Source organism: Rhinatrema bivittatum, chromosome 2, assembly GCF_901001135.1.
Source record: "Rhinatrema bivittatum chromosome 2, aRhiBiv1.1, whole genome shotgun sequence".
NCBI lineage: Eukaryota > Metazoa > Chordata > Amphibia > Gymnophiona > Rhinatrematidae > Rhinatrema > Rhinatrema bivittatum.
This window is the reverse complement of record NC_042616.1, coordinates 574,499,997-574,520,765: the sequence shown is the minus strand read 5'-3', so window position 1 is coordinate 574,520,765 and position 20,769 is coordinate 574,499,997. Positions and strand designations below refer to the sequence as shown.

At 43.2% G+C, this 20,769-nt stretch overlaps 1 protein-coding gene across 1 annotated transcript in view; it reads right to left on the bottom strand.

The window, feature by feature from the left end:
- Positions 1 to 20,769, bottom strand: part of PIEZO2 (piezo type mechanosensitive ion channel component 2) — a 1,301,103-nt gene that overhangs the window by 1,083,786 nt on the left and 196,548 nt on the right. The window contains exon 2 of the mRNA XM_029587157.1: positions 2,780 to 2,875. Within this exon, the coding sequence (XP_029443017.1) occupies positions 2,780 to 2,875 (96 nt within the window). The remainder of the gene's footprint in view (positions 1 to 2,779; positions 2,876 to 20,769) is intronic.

The window sequence follows — 20,769 nt, the reverse complement described above, 5'->3', positions numbered from 1 at the left end:
CTTAACACGGCATGGCCCATGAGTACCAACTTACATCGCAAGCCCTTTGGGGCATGGAACTATACGATATGCCTGATTATAACTCACTTTGAGCTTGGATTTGGAAAAACAAGTGATTGAATCTAAAATCCAACTCGTCTACTAAAAATTGACCCCGCAAGAGTTTATGCAATAAATTTTAAGGTGCATATTAAGGACTTCTACATATTAAAAGTAGCATTCCATGCAATAAAACCTTAAGGGTAGATTTTTAAACGTGCGCGCAAGCGTCCATGTGCACGCGCTACCCGGCGCGATTGGGACTCCCCCAGTTCCCTCCCAGTCCACTCCAATTTAGGAGCGGACTGGGAGGGAACTTTCCTACCCCCTACCCTAACCTCCCTTCCCCTTCCCCTCCCCACCCTCTAAAAACAATTTTTTACATTTTGTACCTTTTATTTTGCAAGTTACTTCAGGGCCCGACCTGAAGTAACTTGCGCTCGCTGGGACAGCGAGGAATGGCTCTTGTGTGCGTAACAGGAAATAACACGCGCGGCCGGGCGTCTTCTAAAATGCGCGCAAGGCCCGGCCACGCGCATAACCCCCGCTTTTTACGCACGCGGGGGGATTTAAAATCAGCCCGTTAGGAGGTAATTTTCAAAAGGATTAACACACTTAAAACTGGGTTTTAAGTGTAAATGCACTTTGCACATGTAAGTGGGTTTTCGAAAATTGCTTCGATATTTGTTATTGAATTGTCAATAAGTTTCATGCACGTAAGCAGGCTTTTGAAAAATCTACAATAATTTTCATAAGGATTTACGAGTGTAATTACTTCTTATTTTCAAAAGCATTTATACACTTATAACTGGGTTTTACATGTGTAAATGTACTTTACCTGTGTAAGTGGACTTTTGAAAATTACTACAATGAGTACCACTGAATGAATGTCAGTAGGTTTTACCCACATTAAGTGCACGTAACATAGGTAAAAAGCTTTTGAAAATTGCCATGATAGTATGTTACAATTGTATGCATCACTCCTTTGAAAATTCACCTGAATATGTACATTTTAAAGTGGTCTGTTAATACAATACTGTGAGATCACTAAAATTAGCAATTCGGTAAAAGGAAGGCCATGCACATGAGATGACGCTGTATAACTGTGGTGTAAAACAGTCCAATAAGAAAAGACCAGAACTGAAAATTTGATGTCAGAAACACTCTTTTCTCAACTAATTCTTGTAACATAATACTGGGCACCAATAGGCATCAAGTAACAAAATGTGCCTTGTATAAAACCCTTAATATAAGCATTAGTCCAACTGCTTTTAGCTCACTTTATTTTTAATTTTTTTTATTTTTCAACATAAATCAACCTTCAAACTTAGTAGTGCTTATCCCCTTGGCACTGTTCCCCAGTACGGGTACGGGTTTTGAAATTTACTCTGCATCAGGGAGCTCTTTACAAGCGGGGTCAATGCTAAAGTATCTCTGCTCTGTAAACTTGCAAACCTCCACCCATGCAAGGGCCCTTCAGGATTAAAATATTGGGCCATACTTTTCCAAAACAAAACACAGCCAACACTAAGTGCATTTGTTTTAAAACAAAAGGTTTTTCAGAAAGGAAAAAAAAAAGTCTTTTTTGGCTCATTCTAAAAGTAACAAACCAAACACAGATTTACTCCAAAACATTTTGAGTTTCAGTTCATTCCCAAAACAGCTTTTTTTTAAAAAGGGAGCCTCCCAGGGCCTCATGCCCAGCACTTCTTCAGGTCTGGAGGTCCGCCTATCTAGGACGCTCTGACCTCCCCAAACCTCCGCCAATAATATAAGCTGGGACCAGGGCCTACCTGGCTGGGCTGTGCCAAATCCAACAGGGGCCTTCCAGAGCCCCTCCCTGCCACTCTCATCCCACCAATAAGCTGGAGCCAGGGACTTTACAGGCTACATCTTACCCCTTCTGTGGGGACTTCTACAAAGAAAATGGCAGGAGCAATCCTCTGTCACTCCAGCCCTACCAATGTCCCTTTAAAAATGGCACTACAAGACAGCCCCCAAACCATCTGCTCATTGCAGGAAATGTTACGTGCATTCAGGCCCTACATGCATGCTTTTAACCACATATAGGGTGGGCAGTTTTGGAGTGGAGGAGTAGCCCAATAGTTAGAGCAGCAGGCTGAGCTAGGGTTTATATAATACTGCCACTTATGACCGTGGGCAAATCATTTCACCCTCCACTGCCTCAGGTTCAAAGTTAGATTATAAGCCCTCTGGGGAAAGGAAAACTGTTGAAAATAACTAGCCTTGAGCTACCAATGGAAAGGCTAGATACACAATAAATAAATAATAGGCCATTTCTGCAGATAAAGCACTGAAAATTACCCTCTATATGGTAAATGTAATACACTCACGAATGAATTTCCCATCCTGTTTTCAACACATGACTGCCACTAGTAGGGCTTGATTTATTTATTTTTTATTTGATTTGCATTCCCTCCCCTTTCAGCCACTTCAAAGCACAGCATTAAGCTTTTTTGCCTACAGAGGCAGAATTGGAAGGGGGGAGGGAATCCTAGTAAATCCTCCCAGTTCATAGATCAATTCCTAAGTTTAGTAAATCCCAAGCCCAGGATTAGCTTACATGAAGGGTTAATTCATCTTCAGAGAAGTTCACACTCAGCGAGAGCAGTCCCAATACCACATCAGCTTTTGAAGCACCACATCCCAGTTTATCCAAAAGATTTTAAGATTGCTCCCACACTTTCCACATGCTTTTTATTCTGGAGACAGATCTTACCCTGCATCGTTATCTTGGTGGGTTCTGAAAACAGAGGGATGAGCAGGAGGTAGATGAGGTAGACAAATGATATCCCATTGTACCGGAACACGCATGCTGCAACGTGAAAAAACAAAATGCATGGTTAATCCATCGACTCTACCAGTAAACTCCCATCATGTTTAACTGCATATAATACAAATCACCCACCTTGCATAACTTACAAGGAAATGCACAAGTGTTTAATAAATAAATGTTTATTTAGGCCATTATCTATTTATTCAGGTAATCCCATTAAGACTAAGAACATCTTTTACAAGTCAGGTCTAGCAAAAAGGCCCACTTAACCGTCGGAGGTTTACATGCATCAATCACTATCAATCAATGAAATATGACACAACTCATTCAGCACAGCAACTGTGATGACTAAAATCCCATATAGATAGCACAGGTACAGGTCTACTTGTTTAGAACAGATTGAGCTGTGTTACAAATCAGGATCTAATTTTTTTTTTTTTTTTTTACAATGCATTATGGTGCATCATTACGTTATAACTTAGCTGGCTAAAAATGTCAATGCAATGTGTTTGAAAAGTTCTCTTTTCTTGTTATGGTGGACAGTGGAACATTTCATCCTGTGCAATTATTCTGAAAGCAATATAACAAATGCCTAATTTGGCTAAGGGATTAATACTTAAACTAGGAAAATATTTACAACTAGCTTAGAATTTGTTAAACATATTAACAAATTAACATATTAACAAATGTGTTTGAATATTGATTACTATGTTACTCTCTGCCTTATTCACATTGTTAATTGTAAACCGGGTTGATGTGATTCTTGTCATGAAAGTCGGTATAACAAAATAATAAATAAATAAATAAATAAATAAATAAATAAATAAATATTAGGATTAATACTTTTAATAAATTCGAAACCAGTGATTGTCAACCTCTTTTCTGTCAGGAGACATCTGACAGATGATGCTCACATGTGTGACATACTGAACATGTGACCATCACAGAGCGAAATATAAACATATACTCCACAGCCACAGGGATCACCCTCCCCTCCCCCCCACGACTCCCAATGATGGGGGCAGAGCAGAACTAGAACATTTCCCTGTACAACTCACCATACAAAAGAGAGATTCTGTTTCTGTTCTCCTCTCAGTAAAGCCAACATATACTCCCTCTACCACCAGGCACTTTCAGGCCGATACAGAAAGAAACGCGGGAGAGCACGGCGCACGCACAGGCCCGTGTCCTGTGCGCGTGATACAGTAAATAAAAATATGCTAATTAGGGCCCACGGTAAAAGGAGGCGCTAGGGACACTAGCGCGTCCTAGTGCCTCCTTTTTGACAGGAACGGCGGCTGTCAGCGGGTTTGACAGCCGACGTTCAATTTTGCCGGCGTCGGTTCTCAGACACGCTGACAGCCATAGGTTCGGAAACCGGACGCCGGCAAAATTGAGTGTCCGGTTTTCAACCCGTGAGCTGATTTTAAATTTTTTTATTTTTAATTATTTTTTTACTTTTGGAACCTCCGACTTAATATCGCCATGATATTAAGTCGGAGGGTGCACAGAAAAGCAGTTTTTACTGCTTTCCTGTGCCCTTCCCCAGCCCCGGCAGAAATTAATGTCTACCTTTGGGTAGGCGCTAATTTCTGAAAGTAAAATGTGCGGCTTGGCTGCACATTTTACTTTCTGAATCGCACGGGAATAACTAATAGGGCCATCAACATGCATTTGCATGTTGCGGGTGCTATTAGTTTCAGGTGGGTTGGACGCGCATTTTCGACGCGCTATTACCCCTTACTGTATAAGGGGTAAGGGAAAACGCGCGTACAACCGCAGGTTAACAGTGCGCTCCGCCAGAGCGCACTGTACTGTATTGGCCTGATTGTAAACTACAAAACTTGGAAAAAAATATACTCAGCACATGTGCAGCAAACCTGCCATACTATAGCAGCACTAACTCTGAGTATTCAAACAGCAATAGCCCTAGCTATGAAAAAGCAGCAGTGCAGCCCCACTGCAAGTGCTACTGAGAAAACACATCAAATAAGACTGATACAAATGAGGCCTATATGCTAGTAAAATACCTAACCTTGGGCAAACACACACATACAGATCTGACCTTCACCAAATACTGAATGAAAGACCCCAAATTACGAATGTGGAAACAAATACTGGAATGGAAACCCCAAAAAGCCACTCTGCATGCAGTGCAAAACCGGAGAGCTAGAAACACATTTCCTCCTACACTAAGCAGAAAACAAAGATAGAAATAAATTAAGATTTCCCCAAAACAGACCTATTATGGCTCTTGCACCCCATCACTCCCCCTCCATGCCCCATCATCCCTCACTTCTCCCAATCCTTCCCTTTCAATCATCCCCTCACACTCACATCCCTGCCCAGCATTCCCAACCCCCCATCCTCTTCCCTGTGCTCCTCCTCTCCCCTGCTTGACTCTCCCTGCCCCCTTCCTCCCCAACCCCCACTTTCCCACCTCTTCCTGCTCAGCAGCTCCCACACTCCCTCTCTCTTCCACCTTTCCCTGCCCAGCATCCCCAATCTCATCCTCCCCCCCCCCCCCCTTGACAGGGTGAAGAGAGCATCAGCAGCATCACTCACAGGCCCAGCAGAGGGAGATAAAGTTGATTTCACGTCAGGCCTAGAAGAGCAGGAGTAGGCAATGTCTCGCTCTCATCTGAATGAAGGAGGAAACAGCCTCCCACCGGGACAGAAAGAGGAGAAGAAGTGAAGGTAGCCTTTTGTCAGGCCCAATAAAGAAGTCAACAAACTCCCAGCTGGGCTAATGAGAGAGCAGCCTCCTCCTGGTCCTGCGACATTTCCCAGGACCTCGCGACACACCAGTGTGTCCCAGTTGAACCACTGTTCTAAGCTATTCTATGCATAAGCGTTCTCAACATAAAATCAGTACCTAGAAAAAGCAAACAAAAATTCCTGTCCAGAACAATTGAATTTTCTGTTTTGTTTTGTTTTTTTTTTTATTTCCATAAAACAAGATGGAGCTCCTGTCATTAGTTCTGATACAAAGGCACTAATCAGAGGTGCCAGAGGGCTCAAGATGCCCTGTAGGATGATGCGAGGAGTCCCTAGTCCCAAATGATTTGTGCTGCCTTGCATGACATAGGATTTGCATAGAAACTTTCAGACTAAAGTTCTCCAAGGAAAGAAATCAGCAGCATCCTTCTGCCCTGCTTCAATGGGAGGTGGGGAATCTTTTGGGACAAATCTTGAAGTATCCCATATGCATCTTAGTGGGGCAGGGAACCCAGAGAAAAGGTTTCCTCAGCCTCCCCTGCTGCTGGAACCTCTTGGGAGGTTCTGTGAGTGGTGGCCCTGATGAAATCTCTTCTGAAATAAAACACCGGCTTTTCCATAGGCTCTCGGTTTGTGCACGTGATATTTTAGGATTTGTCCCCTGTGAGTCTATGTGTGACAAAGATTTATTTTCTCTCAGGAAAATAAGGATTCACCAAGGTGCGGTGCAGTCCCTTTGATTCAGGCTCATGCTGGCACACCAGAACTGCATCTTAACCTTTCGGTTAAATGGCTATGAAAGCTATGCTAACAAGATGAGGTACATTCAGAAAATGCAGTGGTTTAGTGGAAATGGGGAACCAGCATTACTGCAATTAAAAGCAAACAAGACAGTTAGAGCTCAGCTTTTAAACCAGGATGCAGCCCAGATGTGCGCCACAGAGATCTTATTTTATCTATTTATTTAATAGATTTTTTATACTGTTTTTCTGTATTCAGTCGCAGTGGTTTACAAAATAAAAATGGATAAGGGCATAATATCAAGTTATGCAGGGATTTTTAGCCATATAGTAATACTGGACATTTGATTAAATCCCTTATCTCCTTTAGGATTATTGCTTTGGACTAATGAAAAGTATTTAACTCATTTTTTTTATTTTTTATAATTTTATTTTTATTGAATTTCAAAATAAACAGAAGATACATATATCAAGAGATGAGATACATAACTAGAAACATTTCTCACATTAATTTTACCAAGCATATTTTACAAACGTATCAGATCTCTACATATATTCTTCATAGGAAACTGAGGAGACAAAGGATTTACAGAACGTACAGAGGTAATATATGAAAAAGAAACTCAAGAGATATCCCCTGCATAAATATTTGAGAAGGTGTTTAAATGTGGAGGATCCTACTGTCACATCACTGGTAACACCTGGGTGAACCTTTTAGTTTAGTCAATAAGAGTGTAGGTTTGTGTGAGAGGGAGGTACCATTCAAATGCAGCTCCTCCTTTTAAAGGGGTTAGAATGGGATATCCCTCTGGCTTGATTTCAGACATTTGAGATTGTAAGTGGTTGGAGTCTCATTGGACACCTCGGCCTTTCTGGGACCCAGGGCACGGGGAACCCTGTGTCTGGGATGCCCAGGGATAGGGAAGACCTGCCCCTGAAGTAGTGCTGACCCGTTGTGAGGAGAAACTCCGCTCTTAATATCATTCTGGGAGAAGAAAGCACTCTGTTAGAAGATCCAGGAGGAAGTTTTGGCTGCCCTTCCTTCCTGTCTGAAGCAGGGGAGTTGCTTGTTTCAAGGGGATCCTTCCCATCAGGGATCCAGAGGGAAGAACTAAAGAGACCTTGAAGATCTTCTAACCATGAGTAAGGGAAATCAAACATCACTGTGGACTCCCACTGGTGTTTTACCACCCTGGGGAGAGAGAGAGAGATATTTACTCTCTGTTCCATAAACTCTAACATTTTTATCAGGTTGGAGGGAGTTTTGACAAGTCTAAAGAACCCCTGCCCACCTGGGAGCTCCATTTCTTCTATTCCAAGAGAGTGGATATTTCCCTGGCCCTGATATGCGAGTCTTACACAGACAGAGGAAAGAGGCAGTAAGCAAATCAAGAGAATTCTGTGGTGCTGCAGTTTGAGTTTTGTGCCATGCATCATCAGTGTTTAAACAGTAAAGGCTTTAATTTTGCACATTAAATCAGCGATTCCTGAGTATTTCTTTTTGCACCCACCTTAAAGACAAGTATCCTCTCCAAGGGAACACAAAGGACATTGAAGGAATGTGTAAAAAGGTCACCCCCGTGTCACACTGGGCCCTGGAAGTGTATCTTCCCTCCCACTTACAAAGAATCCAGCCCTGGGCATAAGAGGGGATGTGAAAGAGCTAGCCGGTGAGAGGTTCCAGCTCCGAAGAGTAACAAATACTTTTATGGCCCCACCTGTGCTGGATAGGCACACAGAGGTGTGACACTATATTTCTGAAGTATATTTTATTGTGTTTCCTCCAACTTTGCTATTTCTTTCAGCAAACCTTTGGTTTTGAAGCAACGCTGCTTGGGTGGAGATCTTTTAAGTGAGTGACGGCACATTGAACCACTTGTGCCTAGAAGCTGTACTCATGCCCCCATCCCCACACCCCTCCCATAGGAGAATTTTCATCCTGGGACGGCATTCAGTCTTTCTATCTTCTGTAGTGCCCAAAAGTGGCTCCTTGTCTGTTACAGGTAGAACCCGGTGAAAGAAAGTTACAATATAAGATTTCCCATGCTGGAAAGGTCCACTGAGCCCAGCATCCTGTCTCCAACAGTGGCCAGTCTGAGCCACTAGGAGGTATCCAGCGGATGCCAAAGAGTAGATCCATTGCTTGTTGCTCACTCCCAGGGTTAAGTGGTGACTTTCCCAAGTCTACCTGGCTAATAACTCTTTATGAACTTTACCTCAAGGAACTTGTCCAAACCCTTTTTAAACCCAGCTATGCTAAGTGGCTTGAACAGATCCTCCAGCAACAAATCCCATAGGTTAATGGTACATGGAGTGAAAAAATAGATTCTCCAATTTGTTTTAAAATTTGCTACCTTTAGTTTCATGGAGTGTCCCCAGCTATAATCTCAATAAAAAATGCTGTAAAAATTGGGAGGTTTTACAATAAAAGTGAGAACACAGAGAAATATTAAAATTAGGCACGGATTTACTAAGGCTTTTTTTTTTTTCATTCTGTATCTACAGGAAACAAGTTTAGTAAATTAGGCTCCTAGATGAAAGCAAAGCAGAGGTAGAACTCTTTGTATCAAAGGCGAAATTTAATGATAATGATGATGATAATTTTAAACATTAAGAAAACAACTGTTTAGCATTTTAGTGCTGGAATGGGTACACTTAGAGAGTAATTTCATAAGTCCTGGGATAGTGGTAAGTCCTTGTGTACATCGCAGATGCAGACTTCACCGAGGATTTTCAAAGTGAAACCACGCGGATACGTTTGCTTCAGACATTTGCAGGTGAGTGGTCAGGTAAGCACAGAGATTCCCTAGTGTAAAATGACACCTCCTCTTCAAAGGGTCTACCTTGTGCACCTACGCTTATACGCATAAAGACGATTTTAAAAGCTCTGCGCGGACTCATACGGGGAGATACACCGCACAAGTCAGGCCGAGCGGATTTTAAAAGCTGCCCGAAGACGTGCGTACCTCCCACTTCTTGCACAAGTAAAAGGTTTCCAAAAAAGGGTGGAGCGTGGACGCGGTCTGCGAGAGGCATGGGCGTGTTGGGGCCTGGCCAAGAAGTGCGCAAGTAAATTCTTACGGGTCCTTCTGCGCGCCGGGGTCCCCTGCTGCTTAAATTTACTTCTGCTATGAATGGTGGGCAACTTTTAAAACACACAAATTCAGGCAAGCCAGCGGGGTTTTAAGGGTCAGGGCTAACAGGGTGGAAGGGAGGCTTTAAATTAGGGGAGTTGACACGTCCTATCCTTAAACTGGGTGAACTGGGAACGAAGTGGGAAAACAGCAAACGGCGTCAGCTTACATCCTTTGTAAAATTCCCCACTTACGCGGTAGACGCACACACATGCGTGCATCCATTTAAAATTGAGCGCCCATGCATGCACATCCAGGCTATTGTGTAGCTTGCATGCATATATGCACCTATGTTATAAAATGACCGCGTCCCTGGGTGTGGGCTGACAAACGCTCGCACATGTGCACCAGTTTAAAAGTTGCCATCCTATTTTTAAAATTGAAATATATACACATCAATGCTAACTCCGCCCCCAATTCACGTTCCCTCTCCCCCCCCCCCCCGGAATGCCTCTGTTCAGTCTGTATAAAAGAATTCAAGAAACCAGTTATGCACATACTTTTATGCAAACACAGGGCCTCGGCTGACTTTGTAAACAGCCATTTACATGCACATAACAGAGTTTTGATGTACATAAATGGCTTTAAAAAATTATCCACTTGGAGGGTCATTTTCACAATATATTAACCTGATAAAAGGGGCTGGCTGAAAATTTCCCTCCTCAAACGCCTCTAGAAGTGTGTGTGAACTTCCTAGGCGTGTGAACATTTGTCCACGGGAAAAAGGTGTTCATTCCCATGGACATCGTCAGGTATGGGGAGCAAGACGGCGCGCTTACAATTCAGTTTTCAAAACGTAGACAGGCTGTTTTGCTCCCTCTCCAGCAACTGCACAACATCAAACACAAACTACACAGACGCTTTTAACATACGCACATTGCATGTGCCATGCAGGTTGTTTCCCTTTGAAAGGCTATGTGAAGTGTATGTGTTAAAAGTATCCACGTAGTTTGTAACTATGTGGGCTATTGGTAGCCAAAAGTCCTATATATTATTTATCAGACAGTGAATTAACTTTGTTTAAAACTACCTACCTAGCAAAATACAATTTGCCTCAATTATTTAAACCCCCCCCCAAAGTCCCAAACAGTGGATGCATGAAAATGTCACAGTGAAGGCCATGAATGACCATCCTTAAAAAGAACGTAGAATCTCTCATCTTTCTTCAAGTAACTGAAAAATTAGCAAGCCAATAAAGTGTGTGCATCCCATGCACAGCTATCTGCCCTGCTGAGAACACGTCCTGCTCTTCAAGGAATACAGACAAAATCAGAATAAATCTGCAGCTAGCAGCTCACCTTGGTTTAGAGAGATTTTCAAGTTTCTACACTGTGCTTGAGAGTGAAAGGAATGTAGAAAAGGAAAAAAGAAACTAGTCACATAAAATTTAAAATAGAGATTGTTTCAGAACAGAAAAGACAAGTCTACCTCCCTTCACCTGTTTATCATAAGTGTTGACAACCGCAGGAATACTCTGCTTTTAAATCAATATGTTTTTTCTCTAGAGTGTTTTATAGATCAAACAGTAAAATAATTAGCAAAATCAGCATATAAGGAAAAAGGAATGGCAACAGAGGAACTATATATATCTGTACAGTTTCACAGGATAATAAAAGGTCTCTTCATCTGCGCTATTGTTTTCTCAGTAACCTAACAGTATTAGGAACGTGCATTTATTTTGTAGTGCATACTAACATGATTTAATGCGCACTAAAATTCAAACAAACCAAAAGAAAAATAAAATGAATAATAAAACAAAACAAAAATATTTTTCAGCTGCACATCCCTAAAGAGTATATTGGAGAGCTGTAATAAACCCTTTATCAAGCTGCTTGTTTTCCATCAAACTCTACTGCATTTCAGAGTAATTTTCAAAAGGATTTAAATGCATAAATCCTAGATTATGTGCGCAAGTTGGCTTTTGAAAATCATCTGGGAAGTTATGCTGGGAAAAGTACACATGGAGCTCAATTATATGCGTATGTTCCCCCTACGCTTATAGTAGGCATTCCAGGGAGCAGAGTTTGGGAGGTGTGGCACCTTACTCGCATAGTTTTCATTTTAAAAAGTACATTCATAATTTACCCCATACAAGTTATACCCTGCTTGCAGCTGGTGTAACTTTGTGCATATCCTCAGCCAAACACCTAAATATTTTCAAAGCAAACTTATGAGCATAATTTCACTGGAAATTTATGAAGTGTTATACCATGCAAGCATGACTACAGCAATACAAGGGGAGAATTAGCAATTAACACAAATCATACAGGTACAATAGGTAAATACATAATGAAATTGATATCATTACTTTTTAGTTTAAATTTGTTTTATTTTTCCAATAGAAAAATAGAACATCCTTCATATACATAAATTCTAATGTACATCTTAAAAAAAAAACCAACTTCAGTAAACGCTATCATTACTTTTAAAAAAATAATTCTCCAAATACTCCTTTCCCAGTAGTATTAATGGAGCAGATAAAGGTAGGCTACAACTCTGTTCTAGGTCAATGTAATAATACCATGGTAAAAATCAGGTAAAATTGCACATATAAGACCTTGGAAAAGGTATCTAGGGAGGGGGGACCCAGATAATCTGGGAACGGTTTTCATTTCTGTGAAAACTGTGTGCGCACGTAAAAATCAGGGGTTAATTGTTTTGCCAGGCCCTGCGCTTGCCGCGCACATTTTTGGAAGGACCCAGCCATGCGCGTAACACCTATTATGCGCCGAAGTGCCAGGCCTCTAGAAAGTGGCAGGCTGGGGGCATGATGTGGGCGGGAAGGAGAGGGGCGGGGAGTGGGCCAGGACAGCACCATTCGACGCTGTCCCGGGGAAGCGTGCATCAGCAGCCGGCTGGTGCATGGAGATTACTTCTGCTCCGGAGGAAAAGTAAGTAGCAAAATAACAATTTGGGGATAGTTAGGGTAGGTTTAGGGGGCAGGGTAGGAGAGGAGAAAAGGAAAGAAGGATAGAATCAGTGGTAGAAAAGTTCCCTCCCAGTCCGCTCCTTAATTGGAGAGAACTGGGAAGGAACTGGGGAAGGTCCGATTGCGTTGCCATGCATATTTTTCTAAAATGTCCCTCCCCTGTGCGCGGAACTGGCCACCCGCCCACACATGTGCACCCGGACATGAAAATCCGGTGTGCATGTGAGCACAGGACCCATATTTAATAATATGTGCGTGTCAACACGCACACATTATAAAATCGGCACGTCCATGTGCACGCACCGGGAACCACGTGCACTTGGACGTGCGCGGGTCTTAAAATTGACCCCTATGTGCGTAGATTTTCACTGGAAAACTTGCAATACACAGTAGCAGCCGTAAGTGTGTGTGTGTGTGTGTGTGTGTGTGTGTGTGTGTGTGTGTGAGAAGTTTTGCCAGGGGATTTTTCAAATTGAACCTACACATGTATCTCATCCCTCTCCCTTTGCTGGGAATTACCTTCCCAGCCCTGGAGAGCACTAGACCGCTCAACCAGGGTGGGAGGAAAAATGTCTTGGTTCCATGGAATGGGGCAGGATACACCTGCAAGGCCACTGAGTAAATGTTACCTTCAATATAAACACAGTCCACATCAGTGTTTAGCTCCAAACAGAAGATTTTCTTAAGAGAAAAAATAACCCAGTTTCAGCATAATCAAAAACAAAGTCCAAGGCAGAAACAGTAGAAAAGCCAGACAGAAAATTGCAATGTTCAATACTCCTCCAAAATGACTCTCTAGAAATCAGATCTTACATACTATAAGTTTGTTCAGGTATTAATACTCTGCTCCTTCTCCCACAGGTTCTCTGCTGTTCCCCAGAAGTTACAGAGCCTCTCTTGATCTTGCTCACAATACTCACCGCTCAATTGATGACCTAATGAAAATTCTTCCATTTGCTTCCAGTGGATGGACATCTCAGGTTCCACTTCTGGAACCCACCAAATAAGGGTTCCCTTCCTTCTCCAAGAAAATCCAAGAGCTGAAGAGTCATGCTAGACAATTTCTCCTTGTTGTGCCTCCCTTTTCTCCCAGTTCCTTACACTTCAATAGCTTCTCTCTCTCCATACAAATGTGCAGGATCTTCCACATTGGAAACTCCACAAAATTTTCATGAACCATTTTATATTCACTAAATTATCCCATCCACTTAGGGGGGGAAAACCTACCTTGTCACTCAGCTAATCCACATATACCCCAGAACGTCCTCTGAACCTTCTGTTATAGATGATTCTCAATATTAAGACAGACACACTCCAGAATATCTCTAGCAGCTAAATAAGGGCCAAATGTGCATAAGTCCTCTTTGAAAACTGATGTAGTTTCTGCATGTGAAAGCCTGAAAATTTATGCAGACTGATACGTAAAAATCCCTGATCATTTAGCATCAATTTAAGCTTTGAATTAAAAAAAAACAATTGGAGGCTCTGGTCCAGTTCAGAAGGACCTGGGATCCCCGAGGTAGAGGAACTCTGCCCTGAGACCATAACGCTCCTCACCCTCCTGCCAACCATTGTTTTGTTGAATTAATTGTGGTTATGTCTAGAAAGGCAATCCAACTTGGCCGCCACTGGAGGATGTTAATTCTGGGAGTTTCTGTGTCTGCATTCTTTTTCTTTTTTCCCTTCCCACTATAATGGTGAAGAGCAAAGGAAAATCCAAGATTTACCTGCAAGACTTTCTCTTGATTTCTTGAGGACCATCTGGTACCCATGTTCAGGTTAGTCAGTATTTTCCTGAGGATGTAGCCACTCAGCAGGAGCGATGTATTGAACTCTTTCATTTGCTGGATACAATTCTTAGTCTAGGGGCAGAACCCACTTGCCTCCACCCATATTCCAGAGCAAATCAACAATAGGTCTGGAGGGAGAGAGACCTTCAGGTGCCAAAGGAGAGATCCCAGGATGTTTGAAAACTCTAGATAGAAGAAGAGCCTGAGGGGTCTTTGCAGAAGGGCAAGGTCAGAATCAGGGCCATGCTTCAATCAAGTCCTGTGAACCAGGGGAAGCTTAATGCCGTTTGCCCACCAATAGAGGGGATTGTAGTACCAAAAGCAGTCCCAAGTGGAGTGCACTCTGGTGGAGGACCATGCTGATAGGCCCACCAGTATAACTCTGAAGGACGTATGGGAAGTAGTCTCCTAGACTGAAGGCACTTTTATTCAGTTGATTTCTCATTTATGTAAGTTTTCACAAGTGTCAGCTGCCGAGTTGAGAGAACAGGATAGTAAGCCTAGAACCAGCCCTGACTAGCAGAGGGAAAGAACAAGGAAGGAATGGGGAAACTGGAGGGTTGTGAAAAGCAGGGGGATGGTTTAGGAGTTAGATGAATGGGAGAGGCAGAGAGAAAGAACTGGAGAAGAGGAAATGGAGAGGTGGATGAGGCAATGCTAGTGAGAAGCACAGAGGCAATAAAGGTATGAAAAACCAAGACATAGAGGGGTAAGAAAGACAATGAGGATGGGAGCAGAAGGAAGAAGTGATAGACAAAGAGTATAAGGAGGCACAAGTTAGGTAGGGAGAAGGAGGAAGTTGCAAGGAGGGATGGACTGACCACAGAAGAGGCTGGGTGGGAGGAGTCGTAGTTGCAGGTAAACCACCAGGGAGTTCCAAAGAGCCAAGATTACCAAACAGTCGCCATCGTTAATGCACAGAACAGTAGGCCAATTACTAAACTAACAGACTTACTGGACAAAATTTATGTGTGGTCGGGAAAGAGGAGAAGCAGAAATTTGAGGATGTAGGAACAATTATAACTTGGTGCAAAAGAAAGCTTCCTAATCATAGAGAGGACAATTTTCAAAGTGATTTGCATATGTAAAAAAGTATTTTACCTTTCATCAGCTGCCTGATGCAAGGGCAAGTTTAGGTCAGGGAAAGAAAGGTACACACAGAGATGCATTTTTACATCCTTGCATGTATTTTTCCAGCAAAAGTCTAACCCTCAAAAAGGCAAATGTGTTATGTGAACTGGCTGCTGTAGGCCACAGCCTGCTCCCTCCACCTACCGCTGCAGCAGCCCGCCGCTTGCTAGCCCCGGAGGTCTCGCAGCTGCGGGGTGCCATGGTCGCCATACTTTCTCTGCTCTGGGCTCCTGCTGGGCCTCTGGCACAGCTGCTCCTTCCCGGCCATGCGCTCATTCCATGCAGGGCATCTGCCAGGCCTCCGACACTGTTGCTCCTTCCCGACTGCAATCACCTTCCATGCAGATACCCCGCCAGGCCTCCAATGCTGCTACTCTTTCCCGGCTGCGCACTCCCTCCGTGCGGGGCCTACGCCAGGCCTCCGATGCTGCTGCTCCTTCTCGGCCTGGATGTGGGGGTGCCCAATCCCGCAGGGGTGCTCCGTGCTCCTAAGTGCACATGCACGGCCTCTGACATCATTTAAGAGAATAGCTATGGGAGGTGCTAGGGCCCCTCCCTCTTGACCCGGGATTATTTAAGGCAAGGACTTCCTGCAAGCCCTTGCCTTGTCTACTCGGCTCCTGCTTGTGTTCCTGATAGTCCCGTTCCTGTATTCTTGCTTCTACCGGCCAAGACGTCTGCTTGTACCTGACCTCCGAGGTACGCTGCCTGCCAAGACCTCTGCTTGTACCTGACCTCCGAGATAAGCTGCCTGCCAAGACCTCTGCTTGTACCTAACCTCCGAGATAGGCTGCCTGCCAAGACCTGCTTTTATTTGATCTCTAAGATACGCTGCCAGCCAAGACATCAGCTTCTACCTGATCTCCAGCCATGTCATCTGCCTGGCCGTGCCAGCTCCTGCCTTCCTCTCATCAGTGCCTGCTAAGAGCTACATCTGCACCCGGACCCTGTCTCCTGAGGCCCCATGTAAGTCCAGCTGGCCCTGGTACCCAAGGGCTCAACCTGAGGGGAACATGGGCTGGTAGTGGTGAAGTGTCAATGGGCTCAAGCTTCCCTTTAGCCTCGCCTGCCAACAGTGGAGACCTGTGGGGCTCCTCCCCACAGGTGGTATCAACTTCCCCTTGGCCCAAAGATCCATGTTCCGTAACAAAATGCAAGTCACCGCACATACTCTATGCCCATGGCAAGTTTCACAATGAAAGTATGTGCATGCTTTCTCTTTGAAAATTAGCACAGAGGCCATGGTAAAAAGCATGCACAGTCTTTGTCCCAGTTTAGACAGTTCAAGTATGGACTCCACATTCATACTCCGAATGACCAGAGTACATCATTAGCACCATCTCCAATCAGCTTGGACACAATTTAAAACTCTGGGTAGCAGAGAACAAGGAAACTGTCTCAATGCCATCTCTCATCCAGAATCCATGTTTAGTTTCCATAGCAAGCAGCTTCCTGTGGGCATAGCACATCCTGGCATCTTAGAAAGCAAAAAGCCATGATGGGCGCAAAAGAAAAGGTAATGAGAAACAACTAACAATGGTACACAGAGCTAGTCCTGGTGTGGACCAGCAGTGAAGGTCCCCACTTCAGCTGGCTGAGTCAGAAGAGGCAGAAGACCACTGGAGCTTTGCATATACCAACCCACGTTACCCTCGGTTTGAGCCTTTGGGTGTTGGGGCCAGCATATCTTAGGTGGGCACCTCTGCTGATGAACTGAAGATCTGTAGCTGAAGCTGGGGCATGCAGGCAAAGTCAAAGTCTAGCTTGGGTCAGGGCTGATGGCGTTCATGGAATGTCCTGAAGTCAGGCAATGGGAAATCGAAGGCGATATTCAAGGAAGGACCAGTAGTCAGGCAGAGGTCAGTAGCAGATAGCGTTCAAGGATGGTCAAATAGTCAGGCAGTGGTCAATGGCAGGCAGTGATCCTGGTATCCATCCAAGGGAAAGCAAGACTGACAGGCAGGGCAGAAAGACAAGGAGCAACACAGGAGGCAAGGCACACAGAAGAACTGAAGACTGCACAGGGACTAATGAGAGGAAGGCACAAGAAGCGAGAAACAAGACACTGGAACTGAAGACCAGAACAAAGAGAGGAATGAAGGCAAGGAACTGAAGTCAAGAACAAAGACCAGGAACACTGAGGCAACTCACACTAAATGGCTGTAGGAGACCTGTTGCCAAGGTGAGGAGTACAGGGAGAACAGGCCTTTTATAGGCCGAGGCTTGACATGTCATCCAGAGGCGCCGCATAGGTTTTTCCCACCATGGGCCTTTAAGTTTAGGCAAGTCATTCGCACACGAGCCTAGGAGCAGTCGTGCAGGAAGTTGGTGGCATCCCACTGCACGTTGCATTGGGCCTGCGAGGATAGGGCGGTCTGCCACGCCTCTGTTCCAGAATTCTTCATTAGCACTAAGGCTGGAGGTAAACATGGTGGTTTGCAGGGGTCCCGCAGACCACCAAACGCAACACTAGTTGTGGTCTCTGTAGATTGATATGTACATTTGTCATGGAACGTTATTGATTTGACCAACTATAACAAAGCCATATTTCTTCTAACTTGAGAGAGGTATTTGTACAACATCGGTATCTTGTTTAACAACCCTTGCAGCTACAAGTTCATTGTAGAGAGTTCTGAAATGATAGCTCTATTAGCAAGGCTATTATGTATAACCCCTGAGACTCTAATACAGTTTTATTAACCAAAAAAAAAAAAATGCTGGCTGGAAAATCTTATCTGCAGATGTGGTGTTGCATTTCTATACAGAAGCAAAAGAAGGTTGCTCCTGCTTGAAAACCAAGCCTGAACGTACTCACAAATTTAAAAGGACACAAATTTAGAAGGATTCTCAAAAGAATGAACGTGAAAGTGAGAGTTGATGAGGTGATGCCAAACATAAAACACAATCCGTTTTAAAAGGAATGACATAGCGCAAAATGCACAGCATGGTTAACATTCAGATATTCTTATTTTTATGACTACTGTTAATCTGACTGGTGTGACAGTAATAAACTCTTTGCCTTCAATTTTACTTCTGCAAAACAGTAGAAATGGCCTATTCAACCACAGATCAACTAGCCTGAGCTACAACACCATGGATATATCACAGTGTAATCTTCCAGTGGAAATAGCAGCTTTCCACAAAAAAATATATTTTCCTTATAATTTTCACTTAGGCTAGTTCTGGGTCACAAACACTTGACAGGCCTCTTCTTCTTCCACCCCACCAGCCTGCTCGTATTTTGGAACTGCTCAAGGAGCATCAGCTCCCAATAGGATCCTGTAAGAAAAGTATCACAGTAACTGGCAGCAAATAAAGATCAAATTGGCTCCTCTACTCTGCCCATTGGAGATTCTTTCACTTTGGGTATGTAACCACCATTAGAGGTTGGGGTTTTTTCTGGTCTTGGCACCAGTTCTCTGGGTTCAAAAACAATGGTCGGTTAATATACTGCACTGGTCCTGAGATGAGATGCATTATTTTATTTTATTTATTTATTTTTAATTTTTATATACCGGAATTCCTGTATACAATACAAATCAATCCGGTTTACAAGTAACGAAAAGGTTGCCCTGGTCTGGGAGGTTAGACCAGGGTTTTTTTTTACATGGAACATTGAACAATAACAATCAGCCATTGAACCTTATTACAACTATTTAACCTTATTTAACCTTAGTCTGCAGGGTAGGGAAAAGAAAAAAAAAATACTTTCCCCACTGTGACCATATAAACTGCTTCCCCCTCTGTGGAATCTGAACACTTTTTAAACCTGCATCAGAATGTTTCTTCTCTGATGAACCCATACCCTGGGATTCACAAAGGTAGTCTCACATCATACACTATAGTTTCAACCTGTAAGGTTATTCTTCTGAGGGTTTCAGCAGCAATAACTAAACAGTAGAATGAGTCACAGGATCCTACTATAGAACAATCAGAGACACAGCCTTGGGTAAACAGATCCCCAAAATATTTATAGCAGCACAGCCATTAGAACTTCAGCAGCTTCAGGAACCTACATACAAGAAAGAACCAAAATATCTTCCAGCTTGATATATATATATATATATATATATATATATATATATATATATATATATATATATATATATATATAAATAGTGCCATACTAGGTCAGATCAAGGTCCATCGAGTTCCACGTTCTGTCTCAAGCAGTGGCCAGTCTAGGTCATAAGAACCCATCAGATCCCCAATAATTGATCTATTTCTTAAATTTCACTCCCAGGGATAAAGTGCTGGCTTTGCTTTCCCACATCTATCTAGCTAATAACCGGTTATGGAACTTTTGAACCCCACTCTTAGTTGTCTTGACTACATCTTTTGGCAACAGATTCCACAGCATGATTGTGCACTGAATGAAAAAAATACTTCCTATTGTAGCTCCCCTTTGCCCAGAACAACTGTTTGCTTACAAACAAGAAGTAATTGTGACAGAACATTGAACACAGTAATATGCATCACAGTATAGTAAAATATAGGCTTAAACAGTAAAACTACCCCATACCACTGAAAGGCAGCAAGGGTCATAACAATGTTATACAGAGAAAATACAGATGGTTGTAATAATTTAATTACTTACTATTATTATCATTAGCTGGAATATTTCCAACAAGAACTCCAATCCCAAACCTAGGTTTATCCTCAATATTTAAACTGTCACTTGACCCGAGCGTGCACCTCAATAGGGAATTCAAGAAGGAGAAAAAACAATATAATGTCCCATAAAAATTAAGAAAGAAGATTATGTCTGGTTGGGGCCCTTCTAAAGATTGATGAAATTGCAGTGTTGGCCCCGGGGCTGAGGAGGGTCCAGAAAGAGGAGGATTGACTCTCATACCTGTGGAGATGCAAGACCCTACCAGGTCAATCTCCATCCAAGCAAGGCACTGGGAAGAAAAATCAGATTATACTGCTTCCTGTGCACCAACTATTGTCTCACTGAGTCTGTGGTGCTTCTAAAGCAGGCTGAGTCACATGTTAAAAAGGTAAGCCAGCCCTCAGAGAGCCTCTTCTTAAAGGCCGGTAGACAATTATGAAGTACTTGGCTCACAGTCTTGCAGCAGACCATACGGCAGAGGATCCAGGCAGTGGGATTTCTGGAGGCACATTGCACTTTGGAGTTTCTTGTGCTGAAGGCTTCTTTCACTTGTGATTTTCTCTCCAAACTCTATGCTTTCTGAGAATGTTGCAGGGAATAGCCGGACTACTGGGATCTTCAACCAAGGGATCTTCAAGCAGAAGGGTAGATTGAAACAACTTTCAATCTACCCTTCTGCTAAACAGAGGGCAAACACCACAAAACCCCCAGAAACTGCTTTGTCTCTGGGCGGGATAATGAAGTGAAGAAGTAACCAAAAATGTCTCTTTGTTAACCCAACTCTCATAGGCTAAAATCTCAGATGTTCCTCCTTCTCAGCAATGGGTCCTGATTGGATGCACAGGTCAGGCACTCTCTAGCCAATCATAGGGCAGT